Consider the following 16,927-nt stretch of genomic DNA (forward strand, 5'->3'; position numbering starts at 1 on the left):
TGCTTTTGAAGCAAAGCCTAGCTTAAAGTAGGTATCTTCATTGTCTTGAGCAGGAGGTGTGTATTTTTAATTGTTGGTTGCTGGCCTATTGCATAATCATTTTGATGTAAGGGTAGGGATAGTAGTTCTTTTCCTGGGTGCATGTTCAGAAAGCTGGAAAAACAAGTCCTCCTTCAGCTTTAATTTATAAAAGATTGTTCTAAGCACCTAACCCCTATCTCTTCTTCTACCATGCAGGTTTATTGTGAAACTTGCAGCGTCAATGGGAAATTAGCAGTAAACCACATACCACAAGCGTTATCTAAGGAAGATGCAGTGTTCTAGTGCATACCTCTGAAGGAGCTGGTAAGTGAGAGTCTGTTGTTTGTGAGGCTGCATTTTGACTTTTCTGTTTTGTCATGACTAATTCAAGGTCACATCGGAATTAAGACGCCTTTGCCAGCGGAATGAGTGTGATACAGTTTGAAACTCTGATCTGCTGAGTGAATTATAAAGCCACCTGAAATTTAGGCAGTGTTTCTTTTTACTGCTGTCTTTTTCCGTGTACCTGAAAAAATTACCTTGCTCAAACAATGCTCCAGCAACACGTTAAGTAAGAAAGATGCTGATGACACAACAGAAATAATAGATGCACCGCTACATATGTGGAAATTGTAGACATAAAGATGAATTAAAGAACACTTGCTTCCAGGAGTGGGAGGAAAAACTCTTCTAGTGCTTAGTGTTCGTGAATTGTTTGCGTTCTTTTTTAGAAGCAACAAGAGGAAGGATTTGCTTAGTGAATCTTGATGTGTTTGGCGTACGCGTATTGTGGCACTTGAGATCCAAGTTGACAGTGATTTGAGATTTGTTTCAGATGTGGAATTCTGGTGTGAAATACTTGTTTTAATTAAAATGTCTGTGTTCTCGAAACTGTGTTGGCATCTCAAGCATAAATACTTTCTAATTTGGGCTCCAGTTTGTGCATGACATTATCTTTTATTTCCATAATCCAAAGAGAAAACTCTGCCAAACATGAAACATGTTCCATGGGTTTGTAAATTGTTTTGCTGTGGGTGTCTGATCCTGATCAAATTCATGTACGTAATTGAAAAACTAAAAGTTCAGCTACCTGATTCGGAGGCATGGTTAGTATCTATGTATGCTGAATGTCTTGGAGGCTCTAGTGCTTTTTCCTTTCCAAAATTAAAGTTATGGTGTAAAATATTGTTCGGGTTGGCAATGGAATGGTTATGATTGACTTGTGGCTGGAAAGCAGTAAAATGAGTTGTGTTATTTCTGTGGTTTTGGACGGGGAGACCAATTGACAGTACAAATCCCTTCTTGATGTTGCTGTCTTGTTTGGAAGTTCTGCACTTAATTTATTCTTTGACTTCCAAGTCATGAGCTCTTTCCAGCCTCGCTGAGGTGTGGCACAACTACAATTTAGGAACACTATATATGGTTTTTTTGATTATTACTTATAAAGGATATGGATGCTAAAGTCTGTCTGATATCTTTTGTGGGCGTTACCCTAAAAAAAAATAGAAATCTAGTGTTACCTTTGTGGCTTGAATTTCTGCCTCATTCAGATGGATGTTATTTGTATACTATATTAATAGGCTTCTAATTTTTACTGGCCGATAGAGAATCCAGCAAGATGTGAAGAAATGGTTCTGGGACCTGGATTAAAATGTAAATTGAGTAAATATAACATGTATCTAATATGTTTGGATGCTTTAAAGCAACTTGTTCATCTCTGCTTTCCTTTTCCTGCAGTTAAAACTGGTTCAAATAAAAAACAACAACAAATATATACAGCTATATATATATATGATATATATATTATATATATGTATTATATATATAAATAAACCACTTGGATATAGTCTCTCTCTCACAGAAATAAAAAATATTGGCTCATGATTTGAGGGCAAATAGATCTCATGTCCTATTTCTACTGGAACAGCTGCAGGGCAGATGTTCTAGTTTGTTAGAATCACTCGTGGCTGTGAACAAATGTCTGCCCAGAAATGCAACAGTACTGTTGATTAGTATCGTCGTTTATTTCTTTAAAATACATCCATCTCTATGCACATCCTGAGATAAAAAATATTGGCTCATGATTTGAGGGCAAATAGATCTCATGTCCTATTTCTACTGGAACAGCTGCAGGGCAGATGTTCTAGTTTGTTAGAATCACTCGTGGCTGTGAACAAATGTCTGCCCAGAAATGCAACAGTACTGTTGATTAGTATCGTCGTTTATTTCTTTAAAATACATCCATCTCTATGCACATCCTGAGGATTGTTTAAATATTAGACTCTGCAGTCCAGAAGGGCTTTGAAACACCCAAAAGTTGTGTTACTCCACTTTTACTGCAATAGAAAGGCATAAAAAGAAAAAACTGTTTTCAAAAGGTTACATGTGCAAATTAAAGTTACACCCGATGTGATCTAAACCAGAATTATTCATAGCATTTTTATAAGTACTTTTATACTGTGATACACAAGTGGAAAGCTCTCTGTCAAGCTAGGTAAGGGCAATGCCTACATCAGCAATCATTTACTGCATTCGAAGTAGCTTCTGTTCTGCTCAAAGGTGCTCAAGAAGAAACTGTTACCATCAAAGCCGTAAGTTAGGTGGTGTTGGCTTTTGAGGGTAAGTACTGCACTCTAGGAAGGTTGTCTCCTTTCATCTTCTGAGAGGACTTCACCTTTTTGTTAATAACAGGTGTTTGCATTTGAGGGATCTTGTCACCTCAGGTATTGTTGAAAAATGACATTAAAGCTTTTTAGTCAGCAATTTATCAGCTTAGCTGTAGATTAGAAATGAATCTTTCCATCCTTGCATAAAACTCCCAAAGCTAAATCTTCTCTGCTGTTTTTGGCAGTGACATCACTTTCCAGCAGTTCTGTAAACTGCCATTATTCCTCTTAATTTTCACTCCGGGATGTGGTGGCAGTACCATTCCCAAAGCTAACTAGTTCTTAGTGTCTCATTCGGGAGAATCTCTGTATGTGCAAAGTCTCCTTGCTGCTTACGCTCCTTGGTTCCTATAATCAGCATAGCCAACAGCAAGGCTAATGGGGCACTGCCTCGGCCTTTGTCAGCTAGCATCGCGCGTGCAGCGCGCTTCACCTGACTGCTTTTCATTTCAGCATAGGTGTCATTTTATTTAGATGTATGTAAATGTGAACTGATGAAATGATGGATGCTGCAGCTTGACCCTGACAGACTCGACACTGTTATGCTTAAACTGGAAGGTATCGTGACAGTGCAAGCTTTTCCTGCTCTGCCCCAGTCCTCACTAACTGTAGAAATTAGTTGTAGCAGTAAGACTGGATTTGGGTTTCAGGATTTTCAGTCCTTGATCTTGGAGCTTTCAGCCCGATAGCAGGGGATAATAATAAATTTCCCCACCAAGGTAAACTAATCTTATTTTGAAGTTGAGGCAACAGGCTACGTGTAAGTGATTTTAAAAACTGGAAGGAAATTAATCATAGGAACTGCTCAATGATTTTTGTTCTTTAGAACAACAACTTGCCAAGGGTCATGGTACGTACTTTGCAGTAATTTAAAACTCATCCACTGGATTTTTATTTAACAAAAATAGTAACAAATTTCAGTTTGTGAAATGAGTCACTAGAGGAGTTTTCCCCTACAGCTGAAGGCTTGCTTTCAGACACTTTCCTCTTTTTAAGCGCTGGTTAAAGGGTCTTGACTGTCCCCGTGTTTTAGATATGATACAAAACACTCTGTTTTCACAAAGCTACTGGGCTGCAGGTACAGTAGTTCTGAGATCTGTATGTGGCTTCCAACATTATATTGACTAAAGAATAGGCAGATATTATAATATTGACATAGGGAGTGTCTGAGCAATGCAGATCAAGCATGACATAGCATGTTTTAGTTTATCCAAATGGTTTAATGTAAGAAATGCGGGCTTTGTTTAGGTTATGTGTGGACTTATCTGGCAAAAGTGGAGCGGGGAAAAAAGCAAGGCTTGTAGCAGACTGTCCGCAATATTCTGTTCCACATTGAGAAGATCTGTTCTCAGGCAGTTGAGCAATAGTACTTATTAACAGACAGACTTCATTAATGCTTCATGACTGGGCTGTCATGGGAGAAATTAATTGCAGTATTGCCTTTTCAAAGTGGCGTGTGCTCTTTGTCCTGATACAAATCCATCACAGTTCAGTGCTGCAGCCAGAGGAGCCTGTAGCTGTGGGGAGGCTTATCAGCAGTGGTGCCAGGCGGTAACCGTTCTGTTGCAATCACATTGATTTTTAGATCCTGGGTGTGGAATAGTCTCTGCGTGGCCCAGTTTGGAGCAGACTGATAAGGCTCCTTGTTTCTTAGCAACGACAGTCTGCCGTAGCCAGAAACCTGCCCCTCTGCAGCTGGAGGGAAAATTCTGAATGTCTCAAATTTGTATCTTGAACCAAGGTAAGTCATTCCCCCCAGCATTTTTAAAGGCCTTTGCATTCAAATAAAATGAATGTGTTGGCAAAAGTTCCTTAGCAAAAGGAAAGCGTAACTTCTCTGTCATTAATAAGACTTTCTATTTTCTTTCCCTGTTCTTATTTAGACCTATGTCTTTCCTGGGCATGGAGGTGCCATATGTCCTTCTCTTAACTAGACTCGTAGCAGAAGTTGCCAGCAAATCTACTGAAAGTTCGGTAGGTACTTAATGTTTTTTGTCACGCTAGGTGCTGTAAAAACAAAAGGATCAGATTATTTTCCTCTCGCATTGCAATTTATAGAAGGCTTTCTAATTCAACAGAAATGACCTACACTGCTAGTAGTCATTAACTGAAACTTGTATGGTGGGTCAATTTGCTACGATGGCTGATTGCCTATTAAAGCATTGAATTCTTCCTAGTCATGTGCTTGTAGGCTAGCAGGGATGCAACTGATAATGCCTCACACCATGTGGAAAAAGTACCCTGGTGATCAAAAAACCACTTTTCAAGCTGCTCGGCAGTTTAACTACAAACAGTCCAAAACATGGATACCCAGAATTTAACTTTTCAAATGACTGAGAAGCTTTGAAGCAAACATTCCTTCAAGTCACAGGAAAAGGTCAGAGTATAAAGTTCTGCTTGCAGGAGAGTTCGACCAACAAAACTTTTTAAGAAACCGGTCTTAAGCATGTTATCTGTAGATCTTCTGGTTCTTTACTGTAGTCTACTTCCCCATGATGCACTAACAGTGTGAAGTCAGCCTACTAATTTCAGTTTTGACAGTCCCAACCATTTCTCCTGATAGCTCTGGTCTTTGTCACCCCTGGATTTGAAGGGGTTTGCTGATAAGCAGAATAATACTGGCTGTTACATGTTAGTTGTATTTAGGTTACTTCTATGGCTGAATATAGATCAGGTCTTGTTACTTTTGACCAAGAATGCTTCATCCCTTTTTAAGACCAATTTGACTTGCTCTATTCTTTAGGGGAACATACCTACAAAACTTTAAAAGGCGTGGGAGTTTTGTGGCTCATTTTTTCTTACACAGATTCAGAGAGTGGATATGCCCAAGTCTATGGGATGTACCTAATATCTATCAAAAGAACCACAGAGTTTCTAACAGCCATTTATCTCTAAGTTTGTGTCACAGCTTGTTGTAATGTGTAAATAATTTTGAAGCTGGCTTTTATTTAAACAAACAAAATAAAAATAAACTACGTGCCTTCAGGAAATGTGAAGTTATTATTTTATTTTAAAGGTTGAAGGAAAAGGCTTTTGTAGTTCTACTGGATTGCTTTGCCTAATATAGATGTTACTGTCTCTTGCAACATGGGCACTCTGTGAACACTGCTTTTTTGCCCGTCATTTTGCCTATAGAATTTCTGAACAAATCTGTTAGGGCATTTGTGTGGTGCTGTGGGAAGGCTAACTTACCACACAGCACCTGAACTCTGAACTGTGCTTCACTGAAGAATTTAGCAAGTATATTTCTAAAGCAGTTTTTTGAGGCTTTGTCCAAAGTCAACAGCAGAGTGTGCATTTGTTCTCAAAGTGTTAGTTTGGGTAGCAGCTGCCAGGTCAAAATGAACTTATGGTGCATGTAGCTGTTCTCTCCTTGTAAGGTTGCTTAATGCAAAAAGAAGAAGTTACAGCAAGTTCTAATTGTGGTTACTGCTTATTCCTCTATGTTCTCTGTAGATTTTTATTTTTTTTTTTTTGTTGAAGCATTTTAGTAAACTTAAGAACTGTGTGAAATGTAACGTAATTTCTTTTCTTAGGTTTCAGAAACAGAATGCTGTGTGGATATGTTGGATTCAAACAGTTCCTGTCCAGTAACCAACCAGTGCAGTCCAGGTATAGTGTGTCATTATTAAACAAAATTCCAGATTGTTTTTGACAGTTAACACCAAAATGCAGGGTCTGATTAATTGGGGAGTGAAAAGAAAATAATTAGTGCCTGTACATATTGAAGTCTTTCTTCCTCTATATACACAAGGTAATGCTTCTTATGACTCACAAATGTTGTTCTTGCATGGTGAGGAGAATAGACAACTATTAGTAAGGTTATTCTTTATCTTTTTTATTTAGTGTGCAGTTGGATTATGCAGGAGCTATTGTAAATGCTTAAAAGCCCTAAAAGCCCATATAATGAGCATAAAAAGCAAAAATGCTGTAATGTGTATCTAAGGGAGCATTAAGAATAATTTCAATATTGTCTTGTTATCACAGAATGTCTCATTCTTCCTTGTGCCATATATGTAGAGTTGTTTTCTTTTAAATGGAGTTAAGAACTTATTTTCTCACTCTTTAGCAGTAGCGAAAGGGTGGTCTTCTTTTTAATGCCATTTTATTTAAAATCAGAGAGTAAAAGCAGGAAAACTGCTTCAGAGCCCACAGTAACAAGAGAATTAGTGGCTTAAAAATTGGGGTCCAGTTCTGGGTTCTGTCATTTTATGTGATGGTTGTTAAAGCATTTTAAGCCTATCTATTTTCACTGCTTCGTTAGCTTCTCTAACTGTTGCTTCATTTAACACGTTCATTGCTGCTTCTAAATGATCTTGGACTCGGTATAAACAATTGTGTCCAGGTTATGGGATTGCGTTCTCTTAAATCGTGTTGTAAACTGATAATCTACCAATACCTTTGGTGTCAGATAAGTGCTTTGATGCTTTCTTCCTATTACTGTAGGAAGTATTTGCCCTTGCATTGGGTCTGTTTGTGTTTAGATTAAATGTCAGATGTAATTTATTACTGTGGGCATCAAACGTGCTGCTTCTCTCTAAGGAAAACGTAGCAGCAGAGTTGTTTTCAAATCAGCACCTTACTAATGGTTTGCTTTATGGGATAATTGATACCAGTTTAGCTCAAGGCTCTATAGAACTGGATTTTAGCCAGCACAGTAAGCTTTTTTCCTTTAAATGTAGACTGTAATATGATGTAGTAGGAATATCCCTTCTAATCTTCATGTCTCAAGCCTAAGCCTCAAATGAAACCACCACAGCTTTATTGTATTAAATTAAGTTGTTATTGAAGATGTGCCCTTAAATTTATTTTTCTTAACAAAGACATAGCAGTGTATGTATTTGAACATAAATTGACAGATTTGAACATCGAAGACCTAGTTCAATCAGTTTCCAGCCTGCATGGTATGGTGACTGATATAAAACACTTGCCATCTGTCACAGGATAGTTTAAACAGTCTTGGGTTCTTCTTAAAGTGAAACAAATAGTACAATGTTGGAGAGGACTGAGGCATGGGAAAAAGACTGTATTATGGCAGTATTTGTATTTTTAGCTTGCCATGCTTCAATTGATTGACTACAGGGATGCCAGCATTTTTTTTCATCCAAGTACACTCATTCTGGTTCTTAGCATCGTTGTTCCTGCCTACTTCTGTTTTCAATAGTAGATATTAAAATGGCATTTTGTTTCGGCAGTGTGTGACCTCTGAAAATAAACAGTAAATTTCTGCTTCTTTTTTACTATTGTTGAGGGTAGTTACAGGTTGTTAGACACTTCCCGTTTTTCTCAAAACTAAAACATGTGAAGCAGCGAATGGAGCTATGTTGAAATTGTCCTCTGGGAGTTGTCTGCTTGTAACTGTGTCTCCTTTTTGGCCCTTGAAAGGTTATATCTTTTGTGGAATAAACACTTTGAAATGAAACCTTTTAACTTGTGTAATATAATAGGAAGCAGGAGATGCTTGTAACCAATAGACCAAACGGAGGGCATTTCTGTTGCCTCTACCTCTTTCTGAAGACTAGGAAATATCTCCAGTGTTGCTTTTGTTGTCTTCAAACCTCTGTACCTCTTATTCTTACGCAGGTTGTTACAGACGATGGAATGAGGATGGTAGCAGCAGTTGCATTAAATGCAAAAATGAAACCCTTCCTGTTTCATCTGTTTACAATCTGACCGAATGCAGAAATAGTGAGTCATTTACCATCCCTTTATTTTGATGGGTGGCTTTTGGTACTGAGATCTCTTCTTGTGCGCGTGGTCCAGCAAAGACTGTTCAAGAAGGCATCAAATGTTGCAGATTTCCCCCCCTGCCTTGTAAAACTTCAACCTTTTCCAAAGTCCCAATATAACTTTGAGCTTTTGAACATGCAACAAAACCTACAGAAACTTGAAATTTAGTTTGCAGAAACTGTGCGGAATGCTGTGGAACCATTCCAGAGTCGGGGGGGGGCAGGAAATCAAAACCTTGTTATGTATTAGAGTACCTAATCTGTGAAGCCAAATGCAACACTAAAAAAAAAAAATAAATCATTCTGCCCTATATAAGGTCTTAAAATAAAAAAGTCCTAGACATCAAAATGATTAAACTTACAGGGTAGGACCTGTATCAAGCATGCAGTGAATACTGAATTTTGTGGCTGCTTTAATCTCTGCTGTAAGAAAAAGGCATTTGCTGTGGGTGTTTGCTAGGGACTTTTCCAGAGCACTAAATAGCTCAGACTGTACTTGGGTTCTTTGAAAAAATCTATATTAAAAGGCAAGACTCATTGTGTAAGTGTGCTTTGTTTGAGAGGCAGGAGCCATTCTATTTGTTGTAAACATTTTTAATGAAAGAGATAAGAAACTTGATCTAAGTTTCTGGGAAGCACACTAGTGAATTATTTTCTTTTTGGTCAAATTATGATGATGCTTGTTTGCTTCCTTTTTGAAATTCTCAAAAGTGACAAAAACAATGAATTTTTCATGGGAGAAATCAGGTTTCTTACACAATTTCAAATATTTACTGAGAAGTATAATAGCCTTTTCCTAAGATTTGCAACAAATCTGTAGGTTTTGTCAGACTGTACTTTAAAAAATTCTTTTTTTATTACAGCTGGTATCAGAGGAATGAATTTCCAAATGAATATAAGCACCGTCACTCCTTTCATACAGAACATAGGTGAGTAAATGGAAATAGCTACTGAGTGCAGGCTTTGTGATTATTCACTGCCTACCAGCCCCTTCATGACATGGCATTTGAAACAAGCTGTAAAATATGTTTTTCTGCAGCACAGGTTTTATATTAAATGTAGTAGCCGTTTTTACTGTTTCTGGCTTGTTCTCCACAAGAATCTTTTATAAGTCTTAGAGTTGAATTTTTAGGTAACTGTATTTTACTGAATGGTTCATCTTGTCCTAGTGATCTTGAAGTGACTTTTCTGGTACAGATTAAGCTGGTTCTTTAAGAAACCCCATAACTTGAGCTTTGAACTTTACGCTGCAAGAGTTTTGGGGGTGAGGAAACATGTTTCGCATCTGTTACATCTTGGGTAGCCTTTCTGTAGGTTGACTTTTATCACTCCTGACCAGTCATTTCTGTTTAGTCTCCTAAAAATGCTTGTTTGACACCGGTAAGAGGAATACAAATTAAGACTATCTAGATAGCAGCATTGCACACTTCAGCAAGAGATAGGGTGCCAAATGAGGTGGTCTAGTGTTACTGGGTGCGTGCGTATCATCAGTGCTCTTAAAAAGGAAAGCTAAGCAGCCATGTCAAACTTGGGTGCTGCTGATCCCTTGCTAACATTTGTCTTGTCATGCGTTTATACTTGTCTGGAAGTATCTCGTGCTGGTCAGAATGTGGACTTCTCAAGCAGAGGTTGTCAGGTAGATCCTGTCCTAGTTTGCCTGCAGCGAGATCATAAACAACTTCTGTTTCTTAAAATACTTGCTCTTTGGGATCATAATTTTAAATAAATAAAAGAGCAGAATAAATATGCAGGGCATTTTCTGAGGCAGGGAAAGTGGAATAAAGGTGAAGGAGGGCACCTTTTGCTAAAGTCTGCCTCCTTGGGATGGTTTCCGTATCAGTCACTTGTGAAAAACATAATACTGGGTGTACTGTACCAGTGGTATATTGTCTGTTGACAAGTTCTGTCTTTAGGAGGTGTTATTTAAGGAATAAAATAACAGTATTAGTGTGGAGTGTCTCCCAGCACTGGTTTTGAGTTATGTAAAAGAAACATTACGATGGGTTAAAAATTTGTGGCTATCCTCAGGAGAGACTAAGGCTTTCTTGACGTTTGGCAGGTAGGGTTGGGGAAGTTCATATAACAAAATGAGTATTGAAAGATCTTTGCAAATATTTCAGTGATGTCTGTCTATTAAAAAAAAAACAAACAAACCACTGTTTTTTCTCCTATGAATATCAGGAAGTTGGTCTTTATCTTTTGTTTAACTCTTCTTTTAGAAGATATTTCTAGTGAATAATAGTCTATTTTCTTTCTCTTTTGTGTGTGTACAGGGGGCCCAGAAGTGGCAGCCTCTCTCATCTTAGGGACATTTTTCATCAGTTTATTCCTGATTCTGTCTGTTGCTTCTTTCTTCTACCTCAAACGTGCCAATAAACTTCCTAATGTTTTCTACAGAAGAAACAAAGGTAAAGTACCTCTAATTGTATGTTTAATCTCTAAAGTTTTGCCCTTTGCTCAGTTTCTTAATTTAAAACCTTTTCAATTTCTTCATGTCAGTGTTCTAACTTAACGTAGCTACTGCTGTCTCTTTGGATCATCCAAAGCAATGCAAACTCCTGCTATGTGGTTGTAGTATCATGTTTTGGTGGCAGTGCAGAGGATGTTTGTTGTCAGTCCAAGTGTGCTTAGGTGCATATTACACAGTATCTCTCACTAACCTAGCCATTGTTTTTGTAGCTTTCAAAGATTTGCCAGAGTACAATACCTGATGTTAGTTGTCACTGAGTATTAGATATCTGATTTCAAAAAGGAAAAAAAAAAAATCAGTCAGTGCTTTTTACGCAGTGGGCAATTTAATAATAAAATAAAAACTTAATGCTTGTCTGTTTCCATACACAAAATGCCAGGCATTTATAAAACCTTACAGAAAGCAGTTGTTTATTCTTGGTTTAGAGAGAAGGGAACTGTAATACTAAAGGGCAGTGTACTTACCATGGCTGTGTTAGCAGCAGGAGAAAGGGAATGTAATCTGAGGTTCCTCGTTATTGTGCTACTCATTCAACTGTGTTTGCCCACTAAAAGCCAAATTTACTGGAGCTTGGAGGAGCTAACTGCCTGATTTTTTTATTTTTTTTTTTTAAAGCAAATACCCCTTAAATTTCATTATAAAAAGAGGAGCTATTCTTTATTTCTGCCATTCCTGTTACTGAGAAATGAAGCCATGTAACTAAAATACAGTGACCTGACTTCATGTCAGAGTGACTCCAGGAAAGCAAGGGAAAGGACACCTGGGATATGCTTAGCCATAGGGCACCAAGACTTTCTGTAGACATCGGCTTCTTTCAGATGCTTGAGTTTCTGTGAAGTTGTTCTGTGTGTCCACATTTTACTGGCCTTCCATTTCTGGGAGGTGGTGAGGTGGGAGGTCATGGCTCCGTTTTGCCCAGTGTTTTGCATGAAGCTGAGGCTGATCTTTGAGACTGTCTCGCCCCTTCTATGCAGTCACTTTGAATGATTCCCATGACAACCTCTAGCGCAGCATTTGCTGTGTTAGAGCTCCTTCTGTTGAAAGCAAGCTGTTTACGAGTTAGGTCTGCTAAACAAATAGGCCTCCTGTTATTTTCATTCATGTCTTACAGGACCAAACTCAAGCTAGACTGTCACAATAGAAATAAGCTTAAAAAAGAGAAAAACGGGGTGGATGGAGCAATACAATTCCGTTGTTTGGCTAAGAATGTAGTATGTAGTTGTAGTAACTTCATGGAACGTCACAATCCCAGTCTCTTTGGTATCATTTCATGTAAAAGTATACAACAGTAACTACCTAAGGTCTAAATTGCTCAGTGCCGTGAGAGCTGCTAGTATTCTAATCACAACTGCCATATTGAAACTTCTAGGTTGCTTTTGCATGAGTCTTCGAGTAAATTTAGTGAGCACAAGATGCTCCTTCAGTTCTTAAGTGGGTCAAGAGCTGTTGTGCTATGACATTTTGAAGCTGGCAGGAAACCAAACATCTGTTGAGGCTTCAGTGATAGTGGTCTGACTTCCACATTTTGTATGGATAGTTCACTCTGGTCCAGCAGGCTAAATCACTGATGCCTTCCTTGGAAGGAGAAGCATTAGAAACATTTCTCTGGCTTATTATCATGTTAGTTTTCATTCTATCTGGACAATGATTATCATGCGGCCAATAAAGGCAGCAACTTCTTGTATAAAAGCGTTGCTTTTTTGCTGCTCAATTGTTTCTGTTTGTACTGCCTCTTTCCGCTAGTTGGCTCAAAGTGCCATTTTTCCTACTGAAGCTTCCTCATATTAAAGAGATACTGCTGTGGCTACCTTCTTTGAAAGCAAAATAAGTCATTCTTGGAGACCTTTGCAACCCTTTATCTCTAATCTTGAAAAAGAGTCCTACAGACAATGTATTCTACTAATGGGATTTCGGAATGTTCTGATCTGTTTTGGTTGTCTTTGTGACAAAACTATTTTTTTAACAACAGAATTGTTCTGTTACACGCGTGTGTTTTTTAGAAAAGCAGCAGTTCTAGCCTTCTAGATTAATGATGGTTAGTCTCTTTCTTTCTCTTTTAGCATCTGTTCTCCAGCCTAGTGAAACAGTAAGTAAAATCTTTCCTTCCAATAGGAACAAGCAAGCATAAAATATCAAGTAAACAGTAACTTGAAAGTTTTAACGGTTCATTAGGGAGCTACTTAATCTGACGTATGAGAGACTGAAACAAAAATAAAAGATGTTTTGGGGTTCTTTGTCCAAACTGGAGAAAAAGGTGAAAGATGAATACTGACTGTATGGATTCTATTAAATTTCTTTCTCCAAGAAAGACTACGTACACAGTAAATATTATTGGAACCCTAAAATGTTCCTGTATTTTTTTAATGAAAGACTGAAGGTAAAAAGTGCTTTGTTTGACATGATCATTCTTCTGTTATACAGGCATCCATGATCCCTCCCCCAGCTTCTTCAGGTGAGGAACTGTTCTCTGGGGCATGCTGCTACAAATATTTTACCTGTTGGCTTCCTTTTTATGCATCAAACTATCTCCAAGTGGATATGCTAAGAATGCACAGCAAGTCAAAATAATTCCCTTTAAAGCCTGGTATAGAACCATGGGATCTATTGAGGGGACAGAAATCCAATTAAATCTGTCTAGTAGATCTTTTTGATAGGATTTATTGCTTTAATTAATGTAGGCATACAATATTGATGGAGTACTTTATGTTAAAATAGATCTTTGACAGGTCCTAAAATAGATCTTTGACTTCTCTATCCTAATAGAGAACTTTAGAAGTAGATGCAATAATTTTTCATGAGTGCTCAAAAATAAATTATTCAGTCTGGGACCTATTTTCAGGATTGGAATCTTCTTGACAACGCCAGGTTGGCTCATTTTCAGGCTTGCTGATTTGAAGCTTTTCAGCTTCTTGAAATGAAAAACCAGACAGTTTGGAGTGTACCCGTTTGTGTGTACGCGGTGTGGGGGGTGTTTGTAGGTTGGCTCTTTTTGGCAAGGTGGGTTTTTAATATGTGTGAAACTCAGGCAGAAATTTATTTCTTGGGGAAGATTTCATCTAATCCAGCTTGTCTCAATTTTCCTTCCCAATTTTTCATAATTTCAACCTATAAATATTCCTGAGAAGTTTGTACTGTGATCTGCTGTTTTAGACCAGATCTGGGTAATCCAAGAGCAAAAGCTTGCTGTTTGGTGGGCCTCTAAATTTGTGGTACCTCTAGGGAATAGTATGTGCTGCTCTTATATTATTAAAGAGCCAGCGAGAGCCTAATAAAGCATGAAACGTCTCAATATGACTCTCCTAGAATACATATTTAAAAGGTCAATGTATTACACCTAATCAAATCAAGGCATTCTTTTAAGTGTCTCTGGCCGTGTAGGTAGTAAAGGATATATTTTGTGTATTTATACAGAAAATTTTTTATCTATACAAGAAATTAATTTAGAGTGGCTAGGAAGTGGATTTATTTGGTCAGGGTAATACAGTAAAATATCTTGTCTCTATGCTTGATCCATGTACTTTCAAAACGACAGAACTTGTGGTGACTTAAAAGTGAGACAGACCAAATCTTCTAAAAACTTAAGAAATAACAGCCTTGTAAGCTCAGGAAAATTTCTGGTCTCGCTTCTCATGTATGCATAGGACTTTTTAATCAAGGTGATATAATTCAAATTTAATTTTTATTAATTCAGTCTTTAACTTTTAAACTTTTTCTACATGTGTTCCAAATCCGGTCTGGCTCTGGCTGTTAAACTGACAGGCGGTGCTGCTTGTGAAAAGTCTTAGTTTCCCTACCTTAATTTATACCTCTGTTTAAAAAGAAAGTACAGTGTGTGTGGGGGGGGTGTTAGGGCTGAAAATGGAAAGCTACATGTCCTGTAAACCCTTACAAACAATGGAAATGCCGCTGTGCAATGAGCATCTTATTTAGTAGGCCATTAGAAACCTGTTCAAAAAGTTTATTTGTGGGCTTTTATGTCAGCTCTGTGTAGGGTTTTTTGTGAGTTGTTGGATTGGGGTTTTTTTGAGGTCCAGAATGACTTTGGTCACTCAGGGATTGTTGGGTGGCATATGGTGTTATGAATTAATGATAAAGGCATGCTTATACAGCAGGTGTTAATGATGTTTCTGTGCCCACCATTTCAGTTCGGAAGCCACGATATGTCAGACGAGAACGGTCGCTAGTGACGTCTGCATCTGCTGCTATCATCTCTTCTTCCGAAACCAGGGTCAGCAATGTTTAGCCTTCATTCTTGACTGAGGACTTTGTAAGTGTACACAGTATCGAAGAAAATTTTTCTGAATCCACTGAAGTGCCAGGAAAACATCGCAAGCAGCTGACCTAAACGGAAGCCAAATTACTGTGTCAAAGGGTTTGTGCCAAATGTTAACAGAGAAATAAACTAATGCAAAGATACTGATGGCAGGCGACATCCAGTTTGGTGAACTGCTCTGGTGATCTTGAAATGCACTGTTCCAGCTCTGTGGTTTCATTTGGCTCCTACAGATGCTGTGTTTAAAACCTTTAAAGGATCTGCCTGCCTTTGGTACACTTTCAGTTTTGGCAAGTTCTTCTGCCTGTGTTGTGATGTGTTCTGTGTTCCCAGAGCTGAATGTGTCACTGCTGCAGGTCAACGCAAAATACTGGGATTACTCAAGGATGTGGACTTGTTTGAAGGACCCACTTGTAAATGCTAACACTAAGTGCCACTGCTTTAACGTTGTAGGACAATATAACGATACTTAACATGCAGTATCCTATTGAAGCAAAAAATGATGCCTCCTGGAGCAGCCTCTTCAGCCTATGACATAGCTGACCCTGGTTTTTAACTGTGAATATAGACCCACTATCCAGACACTGTTGTTCTTGGTGCTTTTGAAGGCTGTGGTCAGTATGGGTCCAATCCCAAGTGTGGGAATTTGTTGGGAAGCTTTTCCAATTGGCTTCATCTCAGTCCTTGGATAAAGAGTCATTTGCTTTGGCTTTGTAACTGATAGGTTGCTACGTCTGTCCTGCAAAGACTGTCTCTGCCAGCTTCCTTCCCTTAACACAGCAGTTGAAGGGAAACCATAATTCCCACAGGGTAGCTGTGCAGCCATTAGACATGTCTGTGAGTATTGAGATGAAGTGGAGAGGTCAGGTAGCTTCTGCCGATGCAATAAGGGGTTTCTTTGGTCAAGCCCTTCGTTAACATGCCTGACATCTGCAGGCCAGCACCTTATGACAGAGCTCAACAAGTATTTTCTTGTTGAATGTGCCAGCCTAAATAGCCCCTGCTCTCAGATGCTTGTTCTTGCCCATCTTATGCCAGCTGTGTAGCTGAGTTGTCACTTGATCAGGAAATTAAAGTAGCTGTAAAGTTTTTTGTTTTGTTTTTTTTTTTCAGCTAGGTTATCTTTCACCAATTTTTTTCCTGGCGTGGTTGACTCTGTTGCCATGTGAACACACACACCGGCAGAATGGGCACAGTGGTACGGGCATAAGAGTGGGTGACTGGGAAATAAGTGAAAAACCTGAGGTTGCTAAATTGGTTGAAGTGTCACTGTCGCCATATGTGAAATTATAACTATGCAGCTTGTGCATTCCCACCTACCTGTGTTGCTATTGCCTGTTTTGGTTTAGCTGGCACTCCATTATGGGTCTGTGCTCCTAAAATAAATTACTTGGAAGCTCTTCATCAGCATCCACTGGCGCGAACATAAACTGGAACAGTCGGTTCTCTTTTTCAGGAAAATGTGAACATAACTGTCTTGAGCTGACATGACACCCATATGGAGAGTCCAGACCTTGTGATCCAGATTCCCTTTTCTCTGTGGTTAAAAACTTATTCAAAGCTAAAAGATGAGAACTGGGATGGGAGGAGATAAATATATCTTGTTGAATAGACCTGGTTTTATGTAAGTTTCGGTGCACTTGTATTTACTTTTATCTCTCTCCTTACAAGGTGAGCAAGATCTCTTGTAGCATCCAAACAAGCTAGGGCAAAGAATGGGGATAAAGAACAAACCATGAAGAAGCCCCCATGCCAAAAAAAAAAAAAA

The 16,927-nt window shown here is 38.5% G+C and overlaps 1 protein-coding gene across 1 annotated transcript; it reads left to right on the forward strand.

Moving 5' to 3' along the window:
• The first annotated feature begins 257 nt into the window (after nt 1-257).
• Nucleotides 258-16,165, forward strand: CUNH1orf159 (chromosome unknown C1orf159 homolog). Its single transcript, XM_009646756.2, has 10 exons — nt 258-345; nt 4,273-4,428; nt 4,571-4,661; nt 6,224-6,299; nt 8,271-8,375; nt 9,280-9,345; nt 10,690-10,824; nt 12,947-12,972; nt 13,308-13,338; nt 15,032-16,165. The coding sequence occupies exons 3-10, from the start codon at nt 4,575-4,577 to the stop codon at nt 15,127-15,129; spliced, it is 624 nt and encodes a 207-aa protein (XP_009645051.1). The 5' UTR covers nt 258-345; nt 4,273-4,428; nt 4,571-4,574; the 3' UTR covers nt 15,130-16,165.
• The last annotated feature ends 762 nt before the right edge of the window (nt 16,166-16,927 follow it).

Source organism: Egretta garzetta, unplaced genomic scaffold, assembly GCF_000687185.1.
Source record: "Egretta garzetta isolate BGI_Z169 unplaced genomic scaffold, ASM68718v1 scaffold29, whole genome shotgun sequence".
Taxonomy (NCBI): Eukaryota; Metazoa; Chordata; class Aves; order Pelecaniformes; family Ardeidae; genus Egretta; species Egretta garzetta.